At 36.7% G+C, this 27,194-nt stretch overlaps 2 protein-coding genes across 4 annotated transcripts in view; both read left to right on the top strand.

Moving 5' to 3' along the window:
- The first annotated feature begins 416 nt into the window (after positions 1 to 416).
- The window catches only part of scarb2c (scavenger receptor class B, member 2c), a 42,064-nt gene continuing 15,286 nt past the window's right edge, over positions 417 to 27,194 (top strand). The window contains exons 1-9 of one of the 3 annotated variants that reach the window (XR_015519494.1): positions 426 to 649; positions 966 to 1,123; positions 10,797 to 10,941; positions 15,409 to 15,591; positions 16,250 to 16,341; positions 19,151 to 19,270; positions 23,380 to 23,558; positions 23,647 to 23,884; positions 23,954 to 24,201. Coding sequence is in view for 1 of the 3 variants with exons in the window: in NM_001365142.1 (NP_001352071.1) it covers positions 527 to 649; positions 966 to 1,123; positions 10,797 to 10,941; positions 15,409 to 15,591; positions 16,250 to 16,341; positions 19,151 to 19,270; positions 23,380 to 23,558; positions 23,647 to 23,765 (1,119 nt within the window). In the remaining 2 variants the exon portion in view is untranslated. 3 annotated transcript variants of the gene reach the window in all.
- On the top strand, positions 5,310 to 7,850 carry LOC147838676 (uncharacterized). Its single transcript, XM_087300564.1, has 7 exons — positions 5,310 to 5,385; positions 5,659 to 5,698; positions 5,995 to 6,022; positions 6,215 to 6,268; positions 6,580 to 6,696; positions 6,803 to 6,901; positions 7,481 to 7,850. Exons 5-7 carry the CDS (start codon positions 6,607 to 6,609, stop codon positions 7,592 to 7,594), a joined length of 303 nt encoding a protein of 100 aa, XP_087156690.1. The 5' UTR covers positions 5,310 to 5,385; positions 5,659 to 5,698; positions 5,995 to 6,022; positions 6,215 to 6,268; positions 6,580 to 6,606; the 3' UTR covers positions 7,595 to 7,850.

Below are 27,194 nucleotides of genomic sequence, written 5' to 3'. Positions count from 1 at the left end.
TGAAAATGTCTTTTTGCTGTTGTCCAGTGTGATGCCTTCTGACAATGCCGCAAATCAATTTCACTCAGGAGACAAATAAATCTACTTATCTACTGTAGTGCATGAGTGTGTGTGTGTGTGTGTGTGTGTGTGTGTGTGTGTGTGTGTGTGTGTGTGTGTGTGTTTGAATGAGAATGTATGGGCGTTTCCCAGTACTGGGTTATTTCTAAAAGGTCATTCTCTGTGTAAAAATATATGCTGGAATAATTGGCAGGTGATTCCGCTGTGGTGACTTCTGATAAACAAAGGACTTCGCTTAATGAGAATGAATAAATGCATATGTGAGCCGTGAGGCGCCCCCTGCTGGAGAAAAGGAGATCCGCGGCTGAATGAACAGACTCTCGCTCTCTCTCTCGCTCTCTTTGATTTCTGTGTGTGTTTGTGTCACTTCTCTGTGTTCTGTTCATGTAAACACATGCAAACAGCGTCTCCTCGGCTGTCTCCAGTGTCTGTGTGTGTGTGTTAGGGAACAGAACCGGGGTCGGCGATGCGGCTGCGGCTGTGCTGTGTGTCCACCGCTGGCGCTCTGTGTGTCCTGCTGCTGATCTGCGGCATCGCGCTGGAGTTAACCAGAGTCTTACAAAAGCTGGTCAACAACACTGTCAAGCAGGTCAGCCAGTCAGTCAGTTTGTGTGTGTGTGTGTTTCCAGAAGCCTTATTTATTATTTAATTCAATAATAATTACTATCTTTAATAATAATAATTAATTCATAATATTTATTAGCTACAATAATATTTCTAACAATGCTAATATTATTAATATTATTATGAATAAATAATCATAAATATTATTACTATCATGAATGCATGTTATTATAATGTTGTATTGAAGTGCCTTTGTTTGTTTCTCTTCCTAAATCACGTCAGGAAGCCTTCAGTTCTAGCTTGGGTTCATTTTATAAACAATAACCCTCTTTCTCTTTCAGCAAATAGTTCTGGAGAATGGGACGGAGGCGTTCTCGGTGTGGCAGAATCCCCCTCCGCCGGTTTACATGCAGTTTTACTTCTTCAATCTGACCAATCCCGCCGAGGTGATGAGCGGAGACAAACCCTCGGTGGTTCAGATCGGCCCATACACCTACAGGTCAGAGCTGCGGTCAATAATTAGCAATACAGGAGCTGATTACTGTACTTACATTACTGATCTAGTGTGAGAGATTCATTTTAGGTAATTTAAAGGTGTTACTATTCGCCCTCCTGTGAATCTTTTCAGATATTTCCTAAATGATGTTGAACAGATTCATGAAATTTTCACAGTATTTCCTCTAATATTTGTTCTTCTGGAGAAAGTCTTATTTGTTTTATTTCAGCTAGAATAAAAGCAGTTTTTAATTGTTTTAAACACCATTTTAAGGTCAATATTATTCACCCCTTCAGCAATATTAGTGTTGGATTGTCTCCAGAACAATCCACTGTTATACAATGACTTGCCTAATTACCCTAACTTTACCCTAATTACCCTAGTGAAGCCTTTACATGTCTCTTTAAGCTGTATAGAAGTGTCTTGAAGAATATCTAGTCTAATATTATTTACTGTCATCATGACAAAGAGAAAATAAATCAGTTATTAGAGATGAGTTATTAACACTATTATGATTAGACATGTGTTGAAGAAATCTGCTCTCTGTTAAACAAAAATTGAGGAAAAAATTTGATCCCATCTGGGAGCGGGTTGGGTAGTGTAGGACCAGCCGGGTCACACCAAGAATAACCATAACAGAGTAAAGCAACTTATTTATTTATTTATTTATTAATTTATTTATTTATTTATCTATTTATTTATCTATTCAATTATTTATCTTTTTATTTATCTATGTATCTATTTATTTATTTTTTTATTTATTTATCTATTTATCTATTTATTTATTTATTTATTTATCTATTTATTTATTTATCTATCTATCTATCTATCTATCTATCTATCTATCTATCTATCTATCTATCCATCTATTTTTTATTTATTTATTTATTTATTTATTTTTTATCAATTAATTACTTTATTAATTAATTAATTAATTAATTTATCTATTTATCTATTTATTTATCTATTTATTCATTTATTTATCTATCTATCTTTTTATCTATTTATTTATTTATCTATTTATTTATCTTATTTATTTATTTATTTATTTATCTTATTTATTAATTTATCTATTTATTTATTTATCCTATTCATTTATTTATTTATCTTATTTATTTATTTATCTATTTATTTATTTATTTATTTATTTATCTATTTATTTATCTTATTTATTTATCTATTTATTTATTTATTTATTTATTTTATTTATTTATTTATTTATTTATCTATTTATTTTTTTATCTTATTTATTTATTTATCTATTTATTTATTTATCTTATTCATTTATTTATTTATCTTATTTATTTATTTATTTATTTATTTATTTATTTATTTATTTATCTTATTGATTTATTTATCTATTCATTTATTTATTTATCTATTTATTTATTTATCTATTTATTTATTTATCTATTTATTTATCTTATTTATTTATTTATGTATTTATCTTATTTATCTATTTATTTAATTATCTATTTATTTATTTATTTATTTATCTATTTATTTATTTATTTATTATACATGCTTCACACCCTTACAAAATCACCCCATTCATTCATTCATTCATTCATTTTCTTTTCGGCTTAGTCCCGTTATTAATCTGGGTTCGCCACAGTGGAATGAACCGCCAACTTATCTAGCATATTTTTTACACAGCAGATGCCCTTCCAGCTGCAACCCATCTCTTGGAAACAAAATCACCCCAATCAATCCAAAAAATAAATTAATAGGGCTATTCCAGTTGGTGAAATGTGTTAATATCGCAGTAAATATCACTGAAAAAGTAATATTGCAATGTCTTATTTTTTAAATATCGTGCAGCCCTACCAAGTATGCAAAGTTCAGACGTGTGTCTTTGGAAGGTTAGACTTGCAAGTTGGACTTGGAAGAGCAAACTTGCGGGGAGTCGGTACTTCTTCAAATAGAATAACAGTGTACTTTATAACACACCATGGATTCATTGGTTTTGCTGTACATTAACAATACGATCAATTATTATGGAGGACGCAGTGGCACCGGAGGTAGTGCTGTCGCCTCACAGCAAGAAGGTCGCTGGTTTGAGCCTCGGCTGGGTCAGTTGGTGTTTCTGTGTAGAGTTTGCATGTTCTCCCTGCATTCATGTGGGTTTCCTCCGGGTGCTCCAGTTTCCCCAACAGTCCAAACACATGCGGTACAGGTGAATTGTGTAGGCTAAATTGTCTGTAGTGAATGAGTGTGTATGGATGTTTCCCAAAGATGGGTTGCAGCTGGAAGTGCATCCGCTGCTTAAAACGTGCTGGATAAGTTGGTGGTTCATTCCGCTGTGGCGACCCCGGATTAATAAAGGGACTAAACCGAAAAGAAAATGAATGAATGAATAAATGATCTATATAAAGCAAAAAAAACTATTACCCCGTTGGCAGATTATTTAGCTTTTTTTATTTTGCACTTAATTTCTACTTATTTCTGGAAACAACACTAGAAAACTTGATTTAAGAAGTTTTAGATATTTGGACTAAAAACAAGACAAAAACTCTTGAGTAGGAAAAGCGTTTCTTTGCAATGCACCAACTTTTATGTGAAATAAAATATATAATTAATTCACTAGGTTAATGGATTATAACAATGTTTGTTTTCATGCAGCCTCTTATTTTTTTGTATTATTATTATTATTATTATTATTATTATTATTATTATTGGGTTATGCAGTGGTGCAGTAGGTAGTGCTGTCGCCTCACAGCAAGAAGGTCGCTGGTTCGAATCCCGACTGGGTCAGTTGGGGTTTCTGTGTGGAGTTTGCATGTTCTCCCTGCGTTTGCGTGCACTGTAAAAAATTTCCAGGTTTTCACAACAAGTTACTGTAATTTTTCACAGTAAATTACATTAGTATCCCTTCACAGTATTTAACTGAAAAATTCACAGTAATATGTTGTATTCATAATTTTATTGTGAAATTACGGCAGGTAGCATGATTACAGCAAATTACTGTGAAAAGGGCTATATCTTTTGCACGTTAATTATAGAAATTCAAACCTTTTTTAAACTCAACGTAGAAATTAATACAAATGAACTTTTAACAGATAATAACAGAATGTTATAGCCCCCAAAACGATTTGGTTACCAACATCTTTTTGATTGTACTGCACCTTTATTTAATTTTATACAGTTAACATAGAATAGGAAATAATATTTAATGAACATAACTGTGTGCTTAGCCAAAACATAATAAACTGGAATAAAAAGTAATTAATTAATGAAACCAAAGACTGTTAAACAGCCAACAATTATTTCAATGTCAGGGTAAATGTCTGCTTTAGACGGTTTCATGAGTATTGGGCACCTGTCATCGCCTGGAGGTCACTAATCTCAGAATTAAATATATATATATAAATTATTATTTTTTTATCTATATAAATAAACCACAGATTAGAGTTTTAAACAACTACATTCTAGCATGAAAAACAGTTAAAACTTCATTTTCGGACGCATATAGAGCCATCGAAGACGGGGCAATTGTCCCAATGTCTAGCCTGAAGACAGGCGCCTCTCGGCGGATACATGAGTAATGAGCGCCGTTACCGCCTGGAGGTCATAGATCTCCGCTACCGGCAAAACACACTTAAAATTACACACAATCTTTACTAATAGTCCACAGATTTGAGTTTTGAAGAACTACATTCTCGCATGAAAAAGTGTTAAAACTTTATTTCATTACATATTACAAGCAATATTTATAATATTATGTGCCTTCTCATCCACCATTACAGCTTGATGCAGCTTGGTGCGAAATGAATCCTGGGAGGAAAAAATAATAATTCTCAATTAATACACTCCAAACGAACTTTATTCTTATTGTTAAAATCAGAGATATGTAATATTTTGAATGGCTAAGAAAATAATTAACTTTATATTTCAATCAATATATTACTCTTGCACTGCTTCGGTTCAGGACTCGTGTGACATTGAATCAGATTCAGATATTTTATCAGACGTGTTCATGGGCTCGAAGTGATCAACAAGCAATTCGTGTACAAGCAGTACACGAACCAAGCAATATGATGAAATATTAATGAATTATATGTTTGCGTCTTACAATATTATACAAAACGGAATCGTTTTCAGGCGAATTCGACTCTTTACTGTTCACTTAAAGGAGCCGAATTCGACTCTTTACTGTTCACTTAAAGGAGCCGATTCATTGAACAGAACTGACTCGACTCGACCGCAAACAAGCGCCATCACCACAGACAACGCCGTCGTCTCTTCACCCAACGGATTCATCCTCGGTAAGTGTTAAAATATGACTTTTGTCCGTTAAATGATTGTTGTATGTGTATTTCTGTATAGTGCATGTCATTTAACAGGAATTTACCGAGTACTTTAGTTGTACTCGCACGGACAGGGTTTAAGCGCGCCTTTTTTTAAAGCAAGAAATTAACGACGCCAGATGGTGATTGTAGTGTTTTCTGAGGTATTAGCATAACGTTAACGTTAGTTCCTGAAAAAAGAAAGGGAATTTTCTTTAATTAACTTCTTGTTAACTGCATTTTCTGTTTCAGTACAAGACTGAAGTAAAGGTGAAATGACTATAACATTAAGGTAAGCTCTGACCTTCACTTAAGTTAACGTTACGGTTAGTGACCATCATGTATGTTAATTTTGTTCACTGTAACGTTAACGTTAAGTTAGTTAAATAAACTAAACTCATTATGAAACAAGTCTTAACTGTTTTATTAAAAGAGGCTTATAATACAATTCAGTTGTATTCTTTTAAACTAACACTAACACAGTACATATTGTATATTTCTCACTGGTGTTAATGCAGTGCTAACATTTACTAATGAGAACTAATTGTATATTGTCACTAACTGTAGATTTTATTTTTTGGTGTTCAGGTGTACCTGAGAATAGCTAAAGTGTGAGGTGAGTAAATTCTGAGCACACAAATATAACCTAAATTCATTATCACAATCTAAACCTATATAAATATATATATATATATATATATATATATATATATATATATATATATATATATATATATATAATAGAGTGTGTGTGCGTGTGTTAGGTTGAGTCTTATTCTACTCTTATTATATTCAAATTTTTTTACAGCCACTGATGTTGAAACACTGATGCTACCAATCAACCCTCGCTTGATTATTAAAGGTAATGTTGATGCCTTCCTCATTTTTATTAGATTTTTAAATGTCAGGTTTTTCACAGATTTGTTGTGAGCAGTTTCTTGTACAAACTCTTTTTCTTCTTCCAGAAGTTCCACCAGTACCTCCAGTAGTAGTAAATATTAGACAAAGATTTTTTTTAAACTATAGTTTTTATTTTTATTAGCAATTTTACTGGGCATGTGTGTTTGTTTGCTTGTTTTTAATAGGCAGAGCATGGAATGTCAACTTTGTTTCTACAAACAAATTTAATTATTCACAAACACCTCTAATTTAATCCTTCTTTCCCCTTTTTAGTCTTATTCTTTGGTGGGTCGAGTGGTCATGGGACCTCACCTGGATTTCACAACTGACTTTGAATCTGGTCTAAAACTGAAGTATGCTGAAGATGCCTTTTGCACTCTGGAATTTAAGGTAATGTCTACAATAAATATTGTAACTGAGGGCTTGTTTTGGGGGGGTTAAACAAGGAATGTATAGGAGCACAAGTCATGACTCCCCTTGTCCCCTTGTTATAAAGGGCCGTGTTGCAGACACAAATTGTTTGTCTGTGCTGGAGACCAGAAGGGAAGCTGTCTTTAAAAGGATGGGGCTCTTATATGTGAAGTTACCTATTCAGGTGAGTGGATTACATACAAGTCATTGCAAATGCATAAATAGTGGGAAATTTTTACTGGGCAGCACAAATTAAGTGAAACTCAAAAAACGTTGAAAAATATTTGGAATATTTGCAAAAAACTTGATTGAAATGAATACAACACAAGTGCTGTATCACTTCAATCAAGTTTTTTTTTGCAAAATTTTCCTAATATTTAAATCATGAAAAATTAGCTTGATGCAAGAAACATCCTGCTAGTATTCAAGAGCAAGTGCTGTGATGCATGTGTTAACTTTGCAATAAGTGTGAACCCAGCATTAGATTATAGTCTGTAAACAGAAGATGTAAATCAAATCAACTGTTTTAAAATGCTCTGCCTAGGTCATTAAAACCATTATTTGTTGTTGGACTGTTCTTGATTGTGTGTTTGTGATGGAAATGTTTTTCAGATGTTTTTGTTTAAATGATTGCAGTTTGACTGAGCTACAGTATTGTCAGCATGTTCAAACTGAGCTAACAGTAATTTTCCTCTGTAGTGCAGCAGTAGTGTCCCAGTAGTGTTGTATGAAGCTAACTGTTTGTCTGCCCTTTTGCTTATAGGTGCTTTTTGGGCACCAGTTTGGAGATGGGAGACAGACGAAGTCAAACAAGCAGAGAAGACGCATCAACCAGCAAGTGTGTAAAATTATCAGGAAAATGATTGACCTTGAATAGACGACTGCCTAATTTAGCAAGAAGTTTTGTCTCTCTCTCTCATGTGTATATATATATATATATATATATATATAATGAGAGACAGAGAGAGCGCACTCTGAAGCACTGCTTTTTATATATATGCTACATATGATGTCAGATTTTTTTATGAATATGTTCTTATAGTATTTTTTGAGGCTTCACCTTCACCTTTTGAAAGTTTTCTGAAATGTTTACACAGATGTCATTAAGCTGTTAAATAAATCTGTAAAATGTATGTGTGTTTGTTTTTATTTTGATTTTAGAGTCTTCTCAGATCACCCAAAAATGAAGATTCTGTCGTCATTTACGCATCCTCAGGTTGTTTGGACACAAAGAGGATTATTTGATATTGTTATTCCTGTGTTTAACAAAAAAACATTTTTAACAGAGCTGGAACAACCTGAGGGTGAGTAAATCAAGATAGAATTTTCATTTTTGTGTGACCTAAAATTGCTTTGAAATTTTACAGCATCAAACTGTTAAATTACAGTAATCCGGGATATAATTGTAACTTTACAGTTAAATCAGGTATTTAAACTGCAACCTACTGCTAAATCACAGTAATCGTTTTGCAAATTCACAGTAAAATATAGTTAATTCTACAAGATAATACTGTGAAATCACAGTAACGGACTTTATCATCTACTGTAAAGTTACAATATATGGTTGTAATTTCACAATAATTTAATGTGACAAAACCACAGTAAATTACTGTGAACTACCTCACAATAATTTACTGTGAATTTACATACAGTAATTTACTGTGAAAGTAATGCAATTATTAGCCAGTAATTTACTGTGAATTTAAGGTCAAATTTTTTACAGTGTGGGTTTCCTCTGGGTGCTCCGGTTTCCCCCACAGTCCAAACACATGCGGTACAGGTGAATTGGGTAGGCTAAATTGTCCGTAGTGTATGAGTGTGTGTGTGAATGTTTCCCAGAGATGGGTTGCAGCTGAAAGGGCATCCGCTGCGTGAAAACATGCTGGAGAAGTTGGCGGTTCATTCCGCTGTGGCGACCCCGAATTAGAGAAGGGACTACGCCGAGAAAAAATTAATGAATAATTATTATTATTATTTTATTGTATTTTTTTTATTGTTTTATTTTCTTGCTAAACTTCACTGTTTATCCCAACATAAGTACAAAAAAAGTAAAATTGCATGTTCCTCTTAATTTTTCGTAGCATTTTGCCCTAAATTATCCAATCGCAAAGTCCTGGAGAAACTGTAATATTTTGGCTCAATGGAGCCCTGTTGATCAGAAGAGACTTTCAGAAGCATTAACAGTCATGATGTATGCAGATTTTGCTCTTGATGTGTCACGACTGATGTGTGTCGAATGTGAGGCGCTTCACATGACTGCTGCTAACCTTGCACAAGTTTTGATGACAAGACAAATAATGTTCCTGAAAACAGTCTATCAGGCGGCATCAGATGCACTTCAGCGTCTATTTTTATCTGTGCTTGAAGAATAGCTCCGCTTTTGTTTTTTTAAGCAGCCTAAATGTGACTCTGGATTCACTCAGTAAAATTGCATGCTTGCATAAAATGTAATATTTCATCAAAATTTTACCCCTTTCAATTTGGCCCCAAAATCTCACTAAAATATTGAATTACTCTTTAAAAAAATGCATGCTTTTAAATGTAATATTTTCATCATTTTTATGCAAGTTAACCCTATGAATTTGGCCCCAAATCTCAGAAAAATATTGAATTACTCAGTAAAACTGCATGCTTAAAATGTCATCATTTATCAAATATTAGCGCATTACATTTAGTTTTAAAATCTCAGTAAAACTGTGTATTACTCAGGAGAAATGCATGAGTAAAAGTTACATTTTACTCATCTGACCTGAATTTCTGAAAAATATTGAATTACGCTGTAAAAAGTGTATGAATATTTAAAGTCTAAAATCATCTTACAGCAAGTCATCTTATTCTAAATAAGTGTTTAACTCAAGAAAAAAATCATGCATAAAATGTAATGTTTTAATAACATCTGGCTTCAAATTGTGTTTATCAGTAAAAATGCATGCATGAGAACATTATATTCAATTTTACTGTATTCAATTCTGCCTCAAATCTGAGCAAAACATTGAAATACTGGTTAAAAAGCATGCATGAAATGTACTGTTTTATCAGATTTTACTTCATTAAATCTGACTTTAAATCTCAGTGAAATGGTGTATAGCTCAGTGAAAATGCATGCATGAGATTTAATGTTTAATTATATTTATTCAGTTTTACCCCATTGAATTTGGCCCGGAAATCTGAGCAAAATATTGAAATACAGAGTAAAAATTCAAGCTTAAAATGTGATAATGGATCAAATCTTACATGGTTAAATTTGGCTTTAAATCTCAGTAAAACATTGTATTACAGAGTAGAAATGCATGAGACAAATTTAATTTTAATAAATCTGACCCCGAATTTCTGGAAAATAATGAATTACTCAGGGAAATAAATGCATGCAATAGACTTAATATGTTTAGTCTAAAATAGTCATATTATTCTAAATAAAAAAGGGTATTACTCACTAAAACAATCATGCATGATATATAATGATTTATCAAAATATTCCCCATTAAATCTGGCTTTAAACATCAGCAAAATTGTGTTGTGATGCAGTAAAAATGCATTATTAGATTTAATGTTTCATTCAATTTTACTGCATTAAAAATCTGAGCAACATAATGAATCACTCAGTAAAAACATGCGTGAAATGTACTGTTTTATCAGATTTTACCTCATTAAATCTGGCTTTAAATCTCAGTGAAATGGTGTATAGCTCAGTGAAAATGCATGCATGAGATTTAATGTTTAATTATATTTGTTAAATATTTCCCCATTCAGTTTTACCCGAAAGTCTGAGCAAACTATTGAAATACAGAGTAAAAATTTAAGCTTAAAATGTGATAATTGATCAAATCTCACCACATTAAATATGGATTTAAATCTCAGTAAAACAGTGTATTACTTAGTAGAAAAAAATGCATGCATCACATTTAATGTTTAATTATATTTATTCAATTTCTCTCCATTAAAGTTTGCCCCAAAATCTGAGTAAAATAATCAACTACTCAGTAAAAAGGCATGCATGTGATTAAACTCTGCATGACAGTGTTATGTTCATGTAATCCACTAATAAGGGCAGCTCTAAGTGTTGGAGTTTCCTCTTTCAGGGAGTATCGGCCGATGGAGGAAGTGAAATTCATGGACAACGGAACTAGAGTCGCGGCAATCAACCCCAAAACATACGTGTTCGAGCCCAACATGTCACGCGGATCCCAAGACGACCTCGTACGGACGGTCAACATCCCTGCTGTGGTGAGAAACACACCTCATACAGCCAAAACCACAGAGACGTGTGTTTACTGTCACATTTCAGCCTCAAATCACAATACAACCCTGTTCTGTGTGGAGAAAGGAGTTCTTAAAGAGACAGTACACTTAAAAGATGAACATTCTGGAATATAACCACAATTGACTTCTATTGTGTTCTCTACCATTCACATCAGTTGCTCCCCTAACATTCTTCTAAATATCTTGTTTTGTGTTCTACACAAGAAAAAACTTCATTCATTCATTTATAAAAGTTTAGAAACGTTTTAGTGTTAAATATTGTGCAAATGTTCTTCCTTGAGTGAACTGTCCCTTTAAACTCATTATTCATTCATTCATTCATTTTATTTTTGGCTTAGTCCCTTTATTCATCAGGGGTCGCCACAGCGGAATGAACCGCCAACTTATCCAGCATATGTTTTAGGCAGCGGATGCCTTTCCACTGCAACCCCACACTTGGAAGCACCCATACACATCCTAACCCACATACCTCATTCACACTCATACACTACGGACAGGTTAGCTCATCAATTCACCTGTACCACATGTGTTTGGACCGTGGGGGAAACCAGAGCACCTGGAGGAAACCCACACCAACACAAGGAGAACATGCAAACTCCACACAGAAACACCAATGGAAACTTGAACCAGCCACCTTCTTGCTGTGAGGCGATTGTGCTACCCACTGCGCCACCGTGACGCCCCTTAAGCTCGTTAAACATTTCTTATTATGGTTCCAAAAATACACAAAAAATATAAAGGACTGTTTATTTTAGTGCTGAAAGATTAATCATGATTAATTGCAACCAAAATAAAAGTCATGGGTTGCTGAGAATACATTTCAGGTGTTCGATATGGTTCGTGTCAGTCTTGAAAATAAAAATAGGTGCTGGAAAAAGTGCTTAAGTCCTCAATTTGGGGAGGATAAGTGCAATGAACCAGCTTTGGGGGGGGGTCAAGCAAGCCAGTGGAGGAACAAACTGCACCAATTGACCAAAGTAAAGGAAAAAAACCTTGGGAGAAACCAGGCTCCACACACACAAACACACACACACACACATACATATGTATATATATATATACATATATATATATATATATATATATATATATATATATATATATATATATATATATATATATATATATATATATATATATATATATGAGCAATATCTGCTATGGCTGTAGATCAGCACTGGTGGGAGGCGTGCATTGGCATGAGGCAGCAGAACAATTGCCTTAGCACCCCATCAGCTACGAGTGTGCTATTGCGTTTATACAACAGTTCGATGGCACAATCTTGTAAATTAAAAAGAAAATCAAACAAAGAGAGTCCCTTAAACCCTTTTGTATTAGGAACTACTTTCTTCCGCCATTCATACAAATCTGCAGCTGACGTCAGAACAGCAGAAGCAGTTACTAATTCACCAACACCACTTTACAACAGAGATCTGCGCGGGACTAAATTTTGAATCTCGCCCGCTCCCGCCAGGTTTTAGCCCGATCCCGACCGCTCCTGCTTATATTTAGCATTTGTTGTCCCGCTGCCCGACCCGCCCCATTTTTTACCCGTAGCGCCCGATCCCGCTAAAGAGCAGGGGGAGAACAAAATCGCAATCCACCCAGCTATACAGAGTCCAGACAGCCTATAACAAGCTGTCTGTATAAACACACACAAGCACCAAGCACACACACACACACACACACACACACAGACAAAGCTCTCTCTCTTATTCACGCACACACACACACACACACACACACACACAGAAACGAACAAACAAGCTAAACACAGCATCACGCTGTTTCAATCACACACATAACGTTACATGCACATGCTCGCTCGCTCAGGCCTTGGGAGCGATACAGCCCGCTCCCATCCCAAATTAAACCCTTTACCGACCGCTCCCGCGCTTTATTCTGAAGTTTATTCATGCAGACCTCTACTTTAGAGCTAGTGTTTGAATGGTTCTCTATAGCATAATGTGAAGCAGCGCACCTTAAGGTGATGACAAAACAGCAAATGTTGCTCACATTTTAAGATTATAAGGCTGAACGTGACATGAAATGCCGTCCGTCTACAGAGATTTCTCACCAGACTGCTGTTGTGTTTGCGATAAGGAGGGACAAGGCTGAATCCAGCTTCTTATTGACTCAATCCGGTCCACCTTAAAAACCCATGAGGCTTCCGTTTTTCAGCTTTTTAATTCGTGCTCAAGAGAACACACTGAGCAAGGGCTTATTATGCGGTTCTGGCGCCATCTTGTGGATAGACAACGTCAACTGCCGCCAGGGCCGGAGCAAGCTGAACTGCCGCTCTAGGCAGAGGACGATCATGCCGCCCTCAACGAAAGGGTGCTCGCTGCAGAGCCATTTGAGGAGAGGTGAGCTCCAGAGAGGGGGAGCATGAGCTGTCGCTTCTCCTCCTGTAAGCTGTTTTAATGCGTACACCAACCCCACCCCTAACCCTACCCCCAGTGACATCACTCGTAGAAGAAGTGCAAAAAAGGTGGAGCTCAAGCTTAAGCTCCCCCTCTCTGGAGCTCACCTCTCCTCAAATGGCTCTCCAGCGAGCACCACTTGCCCTCAACCCCAACGTGAAAACGAAAGTGACCGGTTATGAAAATGAAGTGAGGTGTCGCGGACCTCTATTCCAGCGCAATATGCACGGATATAACTGAGGACAAGCGGGTGCTGAGGGAGGGAGGGAGGGAGGGGGGTGTCCCTCCCTCAGCACCCTGATAGATGTCTATTCTGCCGCCCTATGCGCGGATATAACTGAGGATGCGCGGGTGTCGCGGACCTTAATTCTGTCGCCCTATGCGCGGATATAACTGAGGACGCGCAGGTGTCGCGGCCCTTAATTCTGTCGCCCTATGCGCGGATATAACTGAGGACGCGCGGGTGCTGATGGATGTGTCGCTGACGCCGCCCTCTCTATTCTGTCGTCTATGCGCGAATATATCTGAGGACGCGGGTGGTGAGGGAGGTGTCGCGGACACAACTGAGGACGCGGGTGGTAAGGGAGTTGTCGCCGAGTTGATGCCGCCCACTCTATACTGCCGCCCTAGGCGGCCGCCTAGGTCGCCTCTATGGACGCGCCGGCCCTGACTGCCGCCAACGAGCTCTCAGAAATTGTAAATATTTTAAAATAGGCACTATTCTTGCAAATAAACTGCATAGTTACAATCTGAACAACTACATTCTCCACTAAAAAAAGCCTCAAAAGTGCATTTTGCTGTCTAACAGTAGAGCAATTCCAGCGTTACGGATGTGACATTTGCAGTAAAAACTCAAAACATGAATTCACATAAAAAGTATGCGTTCACATTAAAACATATTAAAATTCATGTTTGTATTTTCCAGGACAACTGACCACAGAATTACAGGTCAAGAAAAATATCAATCTGTAAACATGTTTTGTACTTTATATGAAGAAAATAAACTTGCGTTATGGATGTGACCAAAACAAAACAAAAAACTGCGGCTTTGCAGTATACAACATACTTTGTAGAAATTCTGTGAATTAAATTGCACAACTCAAAAGAAACAATGCTAATCAAAAGGATGAGAGTTGTCTCTCTATAAAACAAAAATTATTAGTTTTATTTTATTTCATATTTTCACATTTATGAAGAAAAAGTGTCGTTATGGATGTGACATCTCTCCGTTATGGATGTGACAGATGTGAAAATGCCACTTGTGTGACTTTGTTAAATCAAGTATAATTGTTTGAAAACATTGACAGATGAATTTTTGAGTATTTTCTAAAGTACTCTAAAATACTTGCTTACCCAAAATCCCAGGAACGGTTTCCGCATTTTGGTGAAAACCAATTTTTTTCATGGCAAGGTTGACATTTTCACGGAATTGCTCAGTAATATTTGTCAAACTGTAGCGTCTCTGCTTGTTGCTTGCTGTATGTGGGCGGAGTAATACACAGAGGTGTAGAGGCCTTTCAGCCAATCAGATTCAAGAACCAGACAGAACTGTTGTATATATATATATATATATATATATATATATATATATATATATATATATATAATTTTTTCCCCCTGTAATGTTTTGCTATGTATTTATTTATTTATTTTGCTAATTAAGCACATTTCTACCTGTTGATGCTTTTTGCACTGGTCATGTTTGCATATAGGTTTTTTGCCATTAAATTTGGCTTTAAATTTTAGTAAACTAGTGAATTACTCTGTAAAATGCTTGAATTTAATGATTTAAAGTTTTATTAAATTGTATCAAATTGTTGGATTGTGTCCAGAACAAACCACTGTTATACAATAACTTGCCTAATTACCCTAACTTTACCCTAGTGAAGCCTTTAAATGTCACTTTAAGCTGTATGGAAGTGTCTTGAAGAATATCTAGTCTAATATTATTTACTGTCATCATGACAAAGAGGAAATTATGTCTGTGTCTGTGTGTTTTTGTCTTCAGACAGTGATGGAGAAATATAAGGACAGTATTTTAGCCAGATTGATCTCTGACTTGATGAAGGCGAAGGGGGTTGGTGTGTTCGAGACGTTCAGGGTTGGAGATCTGCTGTGGGGATATGAAGACCCGCTGCTCAAAGAACTGCACATGCTGGTGCCTGACGACCACTTCGGACTGTTCTATAAGGTCAGAAGGGGACACACAAACACACACACACACGCACACACACACACACAAGCAATTTGTGGCGAAGTGATTATATTATAAGCTAATTAGATCAATATTGCTCATTTGCACTACTGTATTGTATTTGATTCTGCGAGGCTGCTGAATGCTGGGTGCTGATTGGCTAATGAGCATTCTGAGGTGTGCCATTATTGTCAGATAAAGGCACAGCTAAAGTAGTTCCGGCAGGTTTTGATCACATTACAACTCCATATCACTCCGCTGAATGACTTGAGTTATTTCACATCTACAACAGTCAAAATACTTGTAAACTATTATTTATTAATTAATTTATTTATATTATACTACATGTGTATATATAATAAAGTGAATACATATACTAATAGTAATTAATATAATTAAAAATATTTAAATATTAAACTTTTGAATATTCAAATATATAAATTATTGAATTATAAATTATTAATAATTTATTAAAAATAATATAATAATAATGCAAATATTACTATAAGCTATTTTTTATAATTTGTAATATGAATGAATTAATTATTATATGTATTACGTTGTTATGTATGTATTATTTGATTTATGTGTATTTTATAAGTGTTTCTGCATCTCTATGTTGTGTTTAATCCTCTCGTTTCTGACTGTATTTCAGAAAAACGGCACTGAGTACGACAGCTATGTTTTACTGACGGGGAAGCCGGATTATCAGGACTTTGCCAGTATAGACGAGTGGAACGGACAGAGGTGCAGTTTTATCTCCAGAATGTTGTGTTTGCAGGACACTGATGTGTGTGAGGGTCTCTGTGGGGTCTTAAAAGTCATATTAAAAGCTGCTAAATAAATGCAGAGACATTAAGGGCTCTTAAAAAATATTGTAAAGTCTGCATGAACCGGAAGCTGTGTTTTTTCTACTGCGAGCTGATTGTAAAGTAAAGTAGGCGTTTCATTCAGAAAGATTTTATTGTTTAATAGCTCAAGTTTGCCTAAATGTAATCTGTGAAATTTTGGAATGCTGTGTAGTTTATGACATCGATAAAATCCTGCTAGATTTGACATCATGCTGCTTTGTTTACTGCAATAACCAAGGCAACACCATTATGCTGCAGTCACATTAGAGTTTGAGCTTGCAAAATCCTGTTGTACGGCACTGTGAAAAGGGGCGGGGTTAAACAAGGTGATTAGACATTTAAAAAAGCCAGCGATCGGTCCACATTTTAAATTTCTGTCCAGAGAGTAGGGGCGGAATGGGACAACAAATCAGCCCTGGCATTGTAGTCACACCAGCCCACATTACCACACCGGCACAACCCCACCCACGGACGCGCACATTTACCACTTATGTTGGTGTACAGATGGTGAAATAATATAAGCAGTACCATTTGTAATTGATATTTTAACATTTAATGTATGTGACTGGAACAACAACAACCCATTTATCACAAATTTATACATGCATTAATTTTCTTTTCGGGTTTATTAATCTGGGGTCGCCACAGCGAAATGAACCGCCAACTTATCCTGCATATGTTTTGGGAAACATACACACACAGCCTACCCAATTCACCTGTACCGCATGTCTTTAGACTTGTGGGGGAACCCGGAGCACCCAAAGGAAACCCACGCCAACACGGGAGAACATGCAAACTCCACAAAGAAACACCAACTGACCCAGCCGTGGCTCGAACCAGTGACCATTATTGCTGTGAGGCTACATCACAACCCACTGCGCCACTGCTTTGCCCCTTTTCAGAAATATTTTAGTTAATTTTTTGCATTTGGCAGCGTCTGATTTTCTCTGAGCTTTTCAGCACCGCCTTTTTTAGAATGGGCCATCTCTAACAATTAGCTTGTGTTGGACTTACTGTTTGTTTGACATTCTTGCCAGATTTTGATTACTTTCGCTTAGTCTCGGTCGGATTGAGTCGGCCCATTTCAAAACCAGCTGACCCTTGTCGATTGGTCCAAATGCTTAACATTTATTATTATTATTACTATTATCGTCATTATCATTACCATCATAATATTTATATCTTACAAGCGATAAAAGCCTGCATGTAAAAAAATACATACAAAAAAGAAAAGAAACTGACCGGCCCACATTTAAAAAATGGTCTGGCTTGTCTGGCATTTGCCAGAATTGCCAGATGTACAATCCACCCCTGCCAGAGAGGTCATGTTTTGATTCTTAATTGGTCTCACGCAGTCAAGTGACGCGATTTCAAATGTGCTTGTCGCGATGTCGCAGGTGCTTGCGTTTCCAGTCTGGCACATTCGCGTGCATATGAATGGAAGTCTATGGGGAGAAAAGTGCAGTGTGACCACAGCTTTATTCCTGCTGTTCTATTGGCGCCCCCTGCTGGATTAGCATTTTGATTTGGTAACTAAGTACTGTTTTAGTTTAGGATGAGTCTGTTGCAATCAATATTTATTAAATTTGCTGTATATGTTTAGCCAATTTTATGGATGTGGCTAAATCGGATAAGGGTGCGGCCAGAAGTTAACGAGAATTATTCATTCATTCATTCATTTTCTTCCCTTTATTAATCCGGGGTCGCCACAGCGGAATGAACCACCAACTTATTCAGCATGTCTTTACGCAGCGGATGTCCTTCCAGCTGCAACCCATCTGTGGGAAACATCCACAAACACTCATTCACACACACACTCATACACTACGGACATTTTAGCCTACCCAATTCACCTGTACCGCATGTGTTTGGACTGTGGGGGAAACACCCGGAGAAAACCCACACGAACACAGGGAGAACATGCAAACTCCACATAGAAACGCCAACTGAGCCGAGGATGGAACCAGCGACCCAGCGACCTTCTTGCTGTGCGGCAACAGCCCTACCTACTGCGCCACTGCTTTGCCAAGAATTATTTATAATATTTATTAAATTTCCAATTTATAGTATTTTATTAACATCTTCGCCCAAACCAACCCTAAACCCAACTATCACAGTACTTTAAAAATATTAATTATTGTTCTGCAGTATTACAAGAATGATGCTATATTGATGAGCGTATCTACAGCTGTATCCTATCTAGACTTTACCCAATTTTACTGGTTGAAATCTAGTGGCGATGGTTATAGCTGTAAAATAACTAGTATGCTCCAAAACAGTGACCAAATTCACATTTAGAAGATATAAACCTGATATAAACATGGAAAGCTTGCAGTTTGTCACTTCCTCTTAAATGGAACAACCATTTTTTTCATGTCTCGTCATACTTCAGTTTCTCATCAAATCTTCTGACCAATCAAATGCTCTCTAGTTTCTGACATGCCCCGCCTCCTTCCTCTCATTGGCTGTTTATTTGATGCGCTTTAGATTATTTATAAAATCCATCCTCACTGGCAGAGCTGTGAGAAAAACTAAACTCTACTGGATGCTCTTTTTTTAAGGGGAGGAGCTGCTACATGCCCCGCCCTCTCTTCATGTGTCAGATTATGTCAAACATGCAATAAAAAATGCACATTTCAAAGCACTTCATGGGAGCTTTAAAAGGCATTGAGTTTGACTCTGTATATATTTCTGTATAAATCCAGATCATTGAACTGGTGGAGTTCAGAAGAGTGCAACATGATCAACGGCACCGACGGAGCCTCGTTCCATCCCATCATCACCAAAGCAGACAGACTTTATATATTCTCCTCTGACCTGTGCAGGTGAGCCTTCATTCAGAGTAGCAGCGCTGGTTTATCACAGGACACACACTCATGATTCAGTTCGGGCATTTTTCGTGTTTCAGATGTTACTTTTTTTGTCCTTCAAATAAATCTGCTTCCTCTGAACTTTTCATTCATCAAAGAAGATAATAAATTAAAATCTATCTTGATCATCAAATCATCAAAATATCTAAAGTGTGTTTCCTACAAAAAGACAAAGCTGGTTATGTTTCACAGCTGTCTTTTTCAGTTTTTTTCGCTCGACATTATGACCACTGCTCTGTTTAGCTGGGAGAGCTCTCGCGGTGTGGAGCTCTCAGTAAGGGACCGTCGGAAAAGTGCTTATTTTTAAGTGTTTTTTTTTTTTGCCCTGTCCTGCGTGTTTTATGTTAAACACAACTAATTTTATAATAAATGAGAACACGAACAGCTACTAAAGTAGTCGAATGCTTCATTTATTGATTTATATAGATCTGTGCATTCTTACATGAACACCTCTGTTATCAAACAAAACACAGAGATTCATTTGCTGCTCTTCACTAAATAACTGCAGTAACTTTAATCAATATGCAAATACAATTAAAAGTAAAACAGATTTTAAAGCTTTATTTAATTTCTGTAAAAGCCATTGTTTTTAATAGGTTGACCCTTTTATTTTATTGTCAATATTTTTTAATGTTTGCTATGTATTCTATCATTTGAAGCTATTTGTTGTCCCATATTTTTTACATCCCAACGTTGAGATATGGCATAACATTGCTTATCAATAAATATCTATAGTGCTATCTGTTAGTTTTGACATCAGTTAATGTTATGGAAGTGCATATATGTTATGGAAAATAATAATAGTAATGTAACTACCCCAATCATTCCTTCCTCAAGCAAATGTGTAAATATTAGATCAATTCAGCAATAATGTTAATTGCATTGGCATATTTATCTGACGTTTTCCCAGCTTGTAGTAGTCGATCAAAAAGCTTATTATTTTATTATAACTATACACTAGCAGTGGAATTTACTCCGATGTGACGAGGCGCCACCTAAAATCTTGCCTAGGGCGCCAAATTGGTTAGGGCCGGGCCTGATCATATTGAGCATTCTGTAGGATATATAATATAGGATGCAATAACATATAGGATATGGGATACAATAAAATGCAATATACAGTGGAATAGAATGAGAATAAACAGTAGAATACAATATACATAATATACAGTGAAAAGGATACAATAGGACAGTGTTTCTTAAACTTTTTTCACCAAGTATCAGCATAATGACCAAAATACAGTAGTGTAGTAGGCCTAATTAAGCAGCTACAGCACTGCACAGTTCAAAAATGAGGCATATTAATTCCTATTATTAAGTATATGTATTATAGTCCGCGTCCTTAAACATTATTAATAGTTTATTCATTAACTGCGCTTGCAGGTAAAAAAAAAACTTCAATGTTTAAATTAAAATGTGCTTATTAAAAGTTCATTACAAATGTCACTGTTCTTAAAAATTAAACAGAAAGCTGCTGTAGTTTAATGTAAAGTATTAACTTAGTAGCCTATTCATCAAAACCTGGAAATGTTGTTTGGATGTCATAAATATAGGCATATTATGCAATTTTTGATACATTTTGAAATATATGATACTTTTTGAAATCTAAACATTAACTTGTATGTAGATTGCTTTTTTCTCAGAGGATGACAAAGCTGACAAAACCTTGGTGCACTCTGATACAAGTTTCATTTATGGAGATAATTACAAAGCACTGCAGTGTTTGTGTTCTGTGTTCGTCTGAGATAATTCGTCTCACAAAATTATATTCCATACAAAACATGAAGCTGATTGATCGGTTCTTGGTACAAGACTTTCATGGCATTCTGAAAAGTTAAGATGTTTTCAATTGCGTACTCCTGGAATATATATAAGGCTGCTTGCGCCTTCATTATAAATAACGAACTTGCACATGGAAATGACACAATATGTGATTAGCCGCCATCATTTGCAATTTAGAGCAGTTGATCTTCTTCTTGCACAGACATGCTGGATTCACCTGATTTGTTGACAAATCCATCCGTTGACAGTTCTTACTCATTTTGCTAGCCTGTGGATTAAATTTCAAAAGGTTTAAAAAAAAGGTTTAATCCGGATAAAATTGATCCGGATTTAGTAATCCTGTTTTTGCGATCCGTGATCACGTAATCCAGCTTACTATTTGAGCCAGTTTTTCAAAGCAACATTGGATTGGATCAATCTGATCCAAATAGGACCTTTTCAGGATCACTAAATCTGGATTACCAGCGCTCAGTCACAATGTAGATGGATAGACAGGCCTATGTAAAGAGCAACAAGTAGAATAGCCAGTGTGGGGTCAATATAACTTTATTTTTATTTGAAATGAAAACTAAGAAAATTTAATAAATAATAAAATAATTATAATAATAAATAATAAAAGCAAGAAAAACCCCACCCCATCCTCTTCCAGCAGTCCGCTCATCTGAGATCTACAACACTGTACATTGAGGATATTTATAATAAGTTTCAAATATAGATGTATTGAATAAAAAAAAGACAATGTTGAAACCTCCACAATAATGTCAGACTTCCTCATCTGATGTGGAGGGAGCAGCTTGTCTGTGTGTATTCTTTAGGAGGCAGATCTCAAGTGTGGTCTTGGTTTGCTGCAGTTTGGTCAGAGTCAGTTGTTCCTTTGCCAGATGAAGCTGAACTTCTGCCCAGTCTCTTTTTGCAATTGTTGAAAGTGATTTCAAAAATCAGGCATTGCCATTCTTTGCATTTTATTTTTGTTATTCTGTAATCATTGCATGCATCACTAATACATATTCTAAACACAAAAATATTTCCAATGTGATGAATATAGATATAAATTATATATGTAAATTTTGACATGTTTGGTGGATTATTTTATGAGGCCAAACTCTTTCTATTTAGCTGTAGGCCTATACTGAAAGGCTGAATACGTTAAAGCCAATAATCACTATAGCCTGACAGATGAACAAATAATAATAAAACCTTATGAATAAATAGTATATCTCGTAAGATACTGCATGATCCAAATATAGTTTTATTTAATAATTTTTTTAAGTTTTCATTACATTTTGGGCATGAAATCCACGCTAAATCCACCCTTCTGATGGGATCAGTTTAATCCAGGTTTTTTGCATCAAAGTGATCCAGATCCTACAAAAAAGGTCTGAAAAACCCAAACTAAAGGTTTGATCTGGATCAAAACCAAGATTGGATTATGTGATCTAATCCGATTATGTAATCCGTTTTTTCTTTTGAAAAACCCATTTTCAAGATTTTATCCAATCCCTTATCCAAAATCCCAGTGGATTACTTTTGAAAAACCGGGCCCAGGTCACGGAGATGTAACCAGACGATACAGTCATTTTTCAAAATAAAAGAATAAGTAATTTTTTAGGTTTTTGGCATTTTATTATATTTGCATTGTTTACGTTTTATTATATATTTATTTATTTTAACTTTTAGTTTTTGGGTTTAATTCAGTTTAGTTTATTAAACTTGTTAACTTATAAATCATTGATTCGTATTATATACATTTACTATTCTGAGAATTTGTATCTTTTTAAGTCAATTAATTGTTTTGTTAAATTGCTAAAAGTGAATAATAATGCTTTCTTAGATGCAAAATAAAGACTATTATTGTGACTATTTTAAATGAACTGTTATTGATTTAGTAATGACCTGCTTTATCTGAATGTTTAGTGCATCAAATCGCATTTCTGTTTGATTAAAGCATTTTTTCCTTTTTTTTAAAACTCAAATAAATGTTGTACAGTATGTGGGTCAAGAAAATTAGCAAACATGTTACATCACAAATAAAGAAAGATTTCATAATCAGTTTCAAGTCTGTATTAGAGGAAATTACACCAGTGAACAAACAAAGCTGCTGAAGAATCTGAGAAGCAGCAGGTCAAAGTCAAAGAGATTACACTAAACCTGCTTTATACAGTCACAATCTGACACACTGTGTGTGTGTGTGTGTGTGTGTGTGTGTGTGTGTGTGTGTGTGTGTGTGTGTGTGTGTGTGTGTGTGTGTGTGTGTGTGTGTGCGTGCGTGCGTGCGTGCGCAGGTCTCTGTATGTGCAGTATGAGTGTGATGTGAGTGTTCAGGGTGTTCCTGGTTTCCGTTTCGTTCCTCCAGCTGATGTGTTCTCCAGTCCTGATATTAATCCTGATAATGCAGGCTTCTGTGTGCCGCCCGGACACTGCCTGGGCTCCGGCCTGCTGAACGCCAGTGTGTGCAAACAAGGTCAGTGCGAGTGTGTGTGTGTGCATGTGTTTGTCTATAGTGTGTGTGTTTCGCTAATGTGTGTGTGTGTGTGTGTGTGTGTTTTCAGGTGCCCCCATCATCATGTCGTCTCCTCATTTCTATCAGGCTGATCAAAAGTTTGTTGATGATATTTGGGGGATGAAGCCCAATAAGGAGGAGCACCAGACCTTTGCAGACATCAATCCGGTGCGTCTCTAAACCTCAAACTGATAAATCTACTGATATAAACCACTCAAATCTGCCCAAACACACTCTTCATCAGCTTTATTTACCTAATGTTCTTTAATAAATGCAATATCACACGAGTAGCAGTGACATATGGCTGTATATCGGCATTGGTGGACGGTGTGCGTTGGCTCTTAGTGTCCCACCAGTGCTGATATACAGCCATATTGCTCTATTGAGTGTGATATTGCGTTCATACAACAGTTCAACAGCTTAATCGTGTGTATAAAAAGAAAATCAAACACGGAGAGTCTAAAAACCCTTTTGTATGAGGAACTACTTTCTTCCTCCGTTTATTCACATCTGCGGCTAATCAGAACAGGAAAAAACCGCCGCTCATTCACCAACATCACTTTAGAGCTAGTGTTTGAATGATTCTCTAGCATAATGTCTGAAGTGATAACAAAACAGCTGATTTTGCTGACATTTTAAAGAGCCCCTATTATGCATTAAAAATGTCATATTTTGGTTTTGTGGGTCTCCAACAACAGGTTGATCTGCATGCATGTTCAAAAAACACTTCCATTATTTTAAAATCTGTATTTATTTTAACTTGATTATCTCAGCGACTCCCCTATGATTCATTTAGAGATTCATTTGTTCCAAACCCCTCCTTTACATGAGGCTAATCTGCACTGATTGGTCCGGTGACCCAGTCTGTTGTGATTGGTCGACTGTGTGACAGACAGAGAGTTCAGTGTGAGACAGAGAGAAACGCAACCCGGGCTCATTGTGGAAAAGTAGCCCCGCAGACGTTTCTGCGGACCGCGATTTACGTCCCGGGAGGTACGTATTCGAGCATTTTTTGTTTTCGCGGATCTGCGAGAGGCCACTGTGCGCGCTTTTTCGCGTCTCGAAAAGCCGCCGGATCGGCCGACTCGGCCGCCCTCCTCTTCCTCCTCCTTCCCTAAACCCGAGGGACAGTTCGCAAAAGCCATCCAGAAAAAAAAAAAAAAAAAAGGAAAAGCCCTCGTCTTCGATTTCGACCGCGTTTTCGGATTCCGCCGCGTTCTCGCCCTTATTTTTCGGATTCCGTTTTTCGTCTTACCTGATTTCCGGAACCTGCTCTTCCCCAGACTCGATCCCGGTCGTCGTCCACCGTGGCCAGCTCCGGCTCCTCCTCTTCCTCCTCCACACCGCCCCGCAGCGTTTGCTCGAAAAAAAACTAAACGCGGCCTTTACGTACCTCCGGCCACGTAAATCGTGGTCTCCAGAAACGTCCGCGGGGCTACGTTTCCCGAATGAGCTTGGGTTGGAGAAACGCCCACCATGGCTTACCAACAGTGTTGAAGTAGTCCGAGTGTATGAGCCCAATGCAGGAGTGCATTAAAGCAGTGCAGTTTAACACCAGCATGTTGCTCTATTCTTAACCATAAGTAAAAACAGTGACACAAATACAGTATTAATCCACACAGTGGCGAAAGCTAAACTATTTTGAAACTTGACCGCCACAGGTGTGTAGGAACAGCTGACGGTGGCCATAGCAATGACAAACGGCAGTAGATCATGAGCCCACAAGCGCATTTAAATCTCTAAACAAAGCAGCATGCGTCGCACATTCAACGTGAAGTTTCATAAACTAATTTCGAGAGAAGCACATGATATGATTGAGCACTGCTGGCCACTCATCCGTAATCAGTAACAATCCAATCGGAATGATCCTAGTTTACTATAAAAGGATAATTTTCTCCTTACTTTGCTCTATCTTCGTTTTGGAAGAATTCCTCCTTTCACCCCATCTCCTCCTTTTCCTATCCTAGCTATCGAGACCTACTTGATCTCGGATCTCCTGACATGCTTATTGACCAGGCGGTAGCCCTGGGCTCAAATATCTCCAAGCTCAGGGTTCTCTCCCGGGACAGCATGCCAAACCTGCTTTAAATGCCAAGCATATCTAATGTGGGAACTCTTGAAATGGTTTTAGATGCAATATGAGAATATAAAGAGTTAACCAGATACAGTATAAGCGGTTACAAGTAACAAAATACTATTAAATACATTATTTGCAAGCTAGAGAAAATGAGCAGGCAGTCATTTTAGCCGCACGTACTTATACGTGTGAAGGAAGGAGGAAGGAACTGATCCATGAACTGTGGACTGTAAAGTTCCTGACAAAGTCCTATACATCAATAGTCGTTTCTGATCCTTCCTTTAACAAACAGCCGACGAATCCCCCGTTGTAAGCGTGTAGATTCCAGAAGCACTCGTCAGAAAAATGAAGGGAACACAGCACAAGGCTGGGGCTATATCGCTGAGGTATTTTTGCAAAAATAAACTTCAATCACTGACTCTTCACAGTTTTCGGGTAGTGAAAATGACACTTATTTTACCTCACACTTCCAATATTACCCAGCTGAGCACAGCGTCTTCGCGACATGATTCAACCGGTGTCTGCTACAGTGTTTGTTCAATATCCATGTCATGCCGGCACAACTAAAGACTCGTTACCAAGACGATTCATTTGAAACATGATGAGTCGACTCTTTTGTAGATGAATCAATAGTTTTAAGCACAGCGCACTTTCAGGTTTAAGCCTTAGATGGATATTTCACTTCACTTATAGCTGTGTACGCACTACATGAAGATAATTTTCAAAAACCCATAATAGGGGCTCTTTAACATTGTACGGCTGAACTGCATGAAATGCCATCAGTCTACAGAGATCTCCCAGTTTTTCTCTGATGCAATCGGGAGATCACAATAATCAACCCTGAAAAAGCCAAGGCAAAGCAAACACTAGCAGATTACTATGGTATAAATTCAGCATTACAACAAAAGAGAGAGAGAGAGATCGATTTAGAATGCCACGTACCTCTTTTATAATGATTTGATCAGCTGTAGTTTGAAATATGAAAAGAAAACGCTGAGTTTTTCTCCCCTAAGGTCTTATTATGCGGTCTCTGTCGCCATCTTGTGGTGGAACGTCAACTGTCATTGCTCTACTCAGTATGACAGGCTGATGGCAGCCGACGAGCTGTATCTCTGAAATGATAAATATTTAAAATAGACACTATCCTTATAAATAAACTGCATAGTTGCAATCTAAATAACTACATTCTCGCCTTAAAAAGCTTCAAAAGTACATGATGTTGTCCAACAGCTGCAATATTTTTCAAAATGTGTAGAGTTTATTGATCTGCTGTCACTCTATGTGGGCGGAGTAATACACAAGGGTGAAGAGGCCGTACGAGTGCTGATATTGCGGAATATCACACAGCTATTAGCCAATCAGATTCGAGAACCAGCTGTATATACAGTGTTTTAGCATAAATGAGTTTCTCTCTTTTAGCCGAATACGATCTCCATGATGCTTTACAGTAATATATTTGTGCATATATACTTTAGATTAGTCAGTAGCAAAGACAAAACTGGAACTAATCTACCCAAAAA

The sequence above is a fragment of the Danio rerio genome, chromosome 21 (genome assembly GCF_052040795.2).
Source record: "Danio rerio strain M-AB ecotype USA chromosome 21, GRCz13ab, whole genome shotgun sequence".
Taxonomy (NCBI): Eukaryota; Metazoa; Chordata; class Actinopteri; order Cypriniformes; family Danionidae; genus Danio; species Danio rerio.
This window is presented reverse-complemented; position numbering and strand designations above follow the sequence as displayed.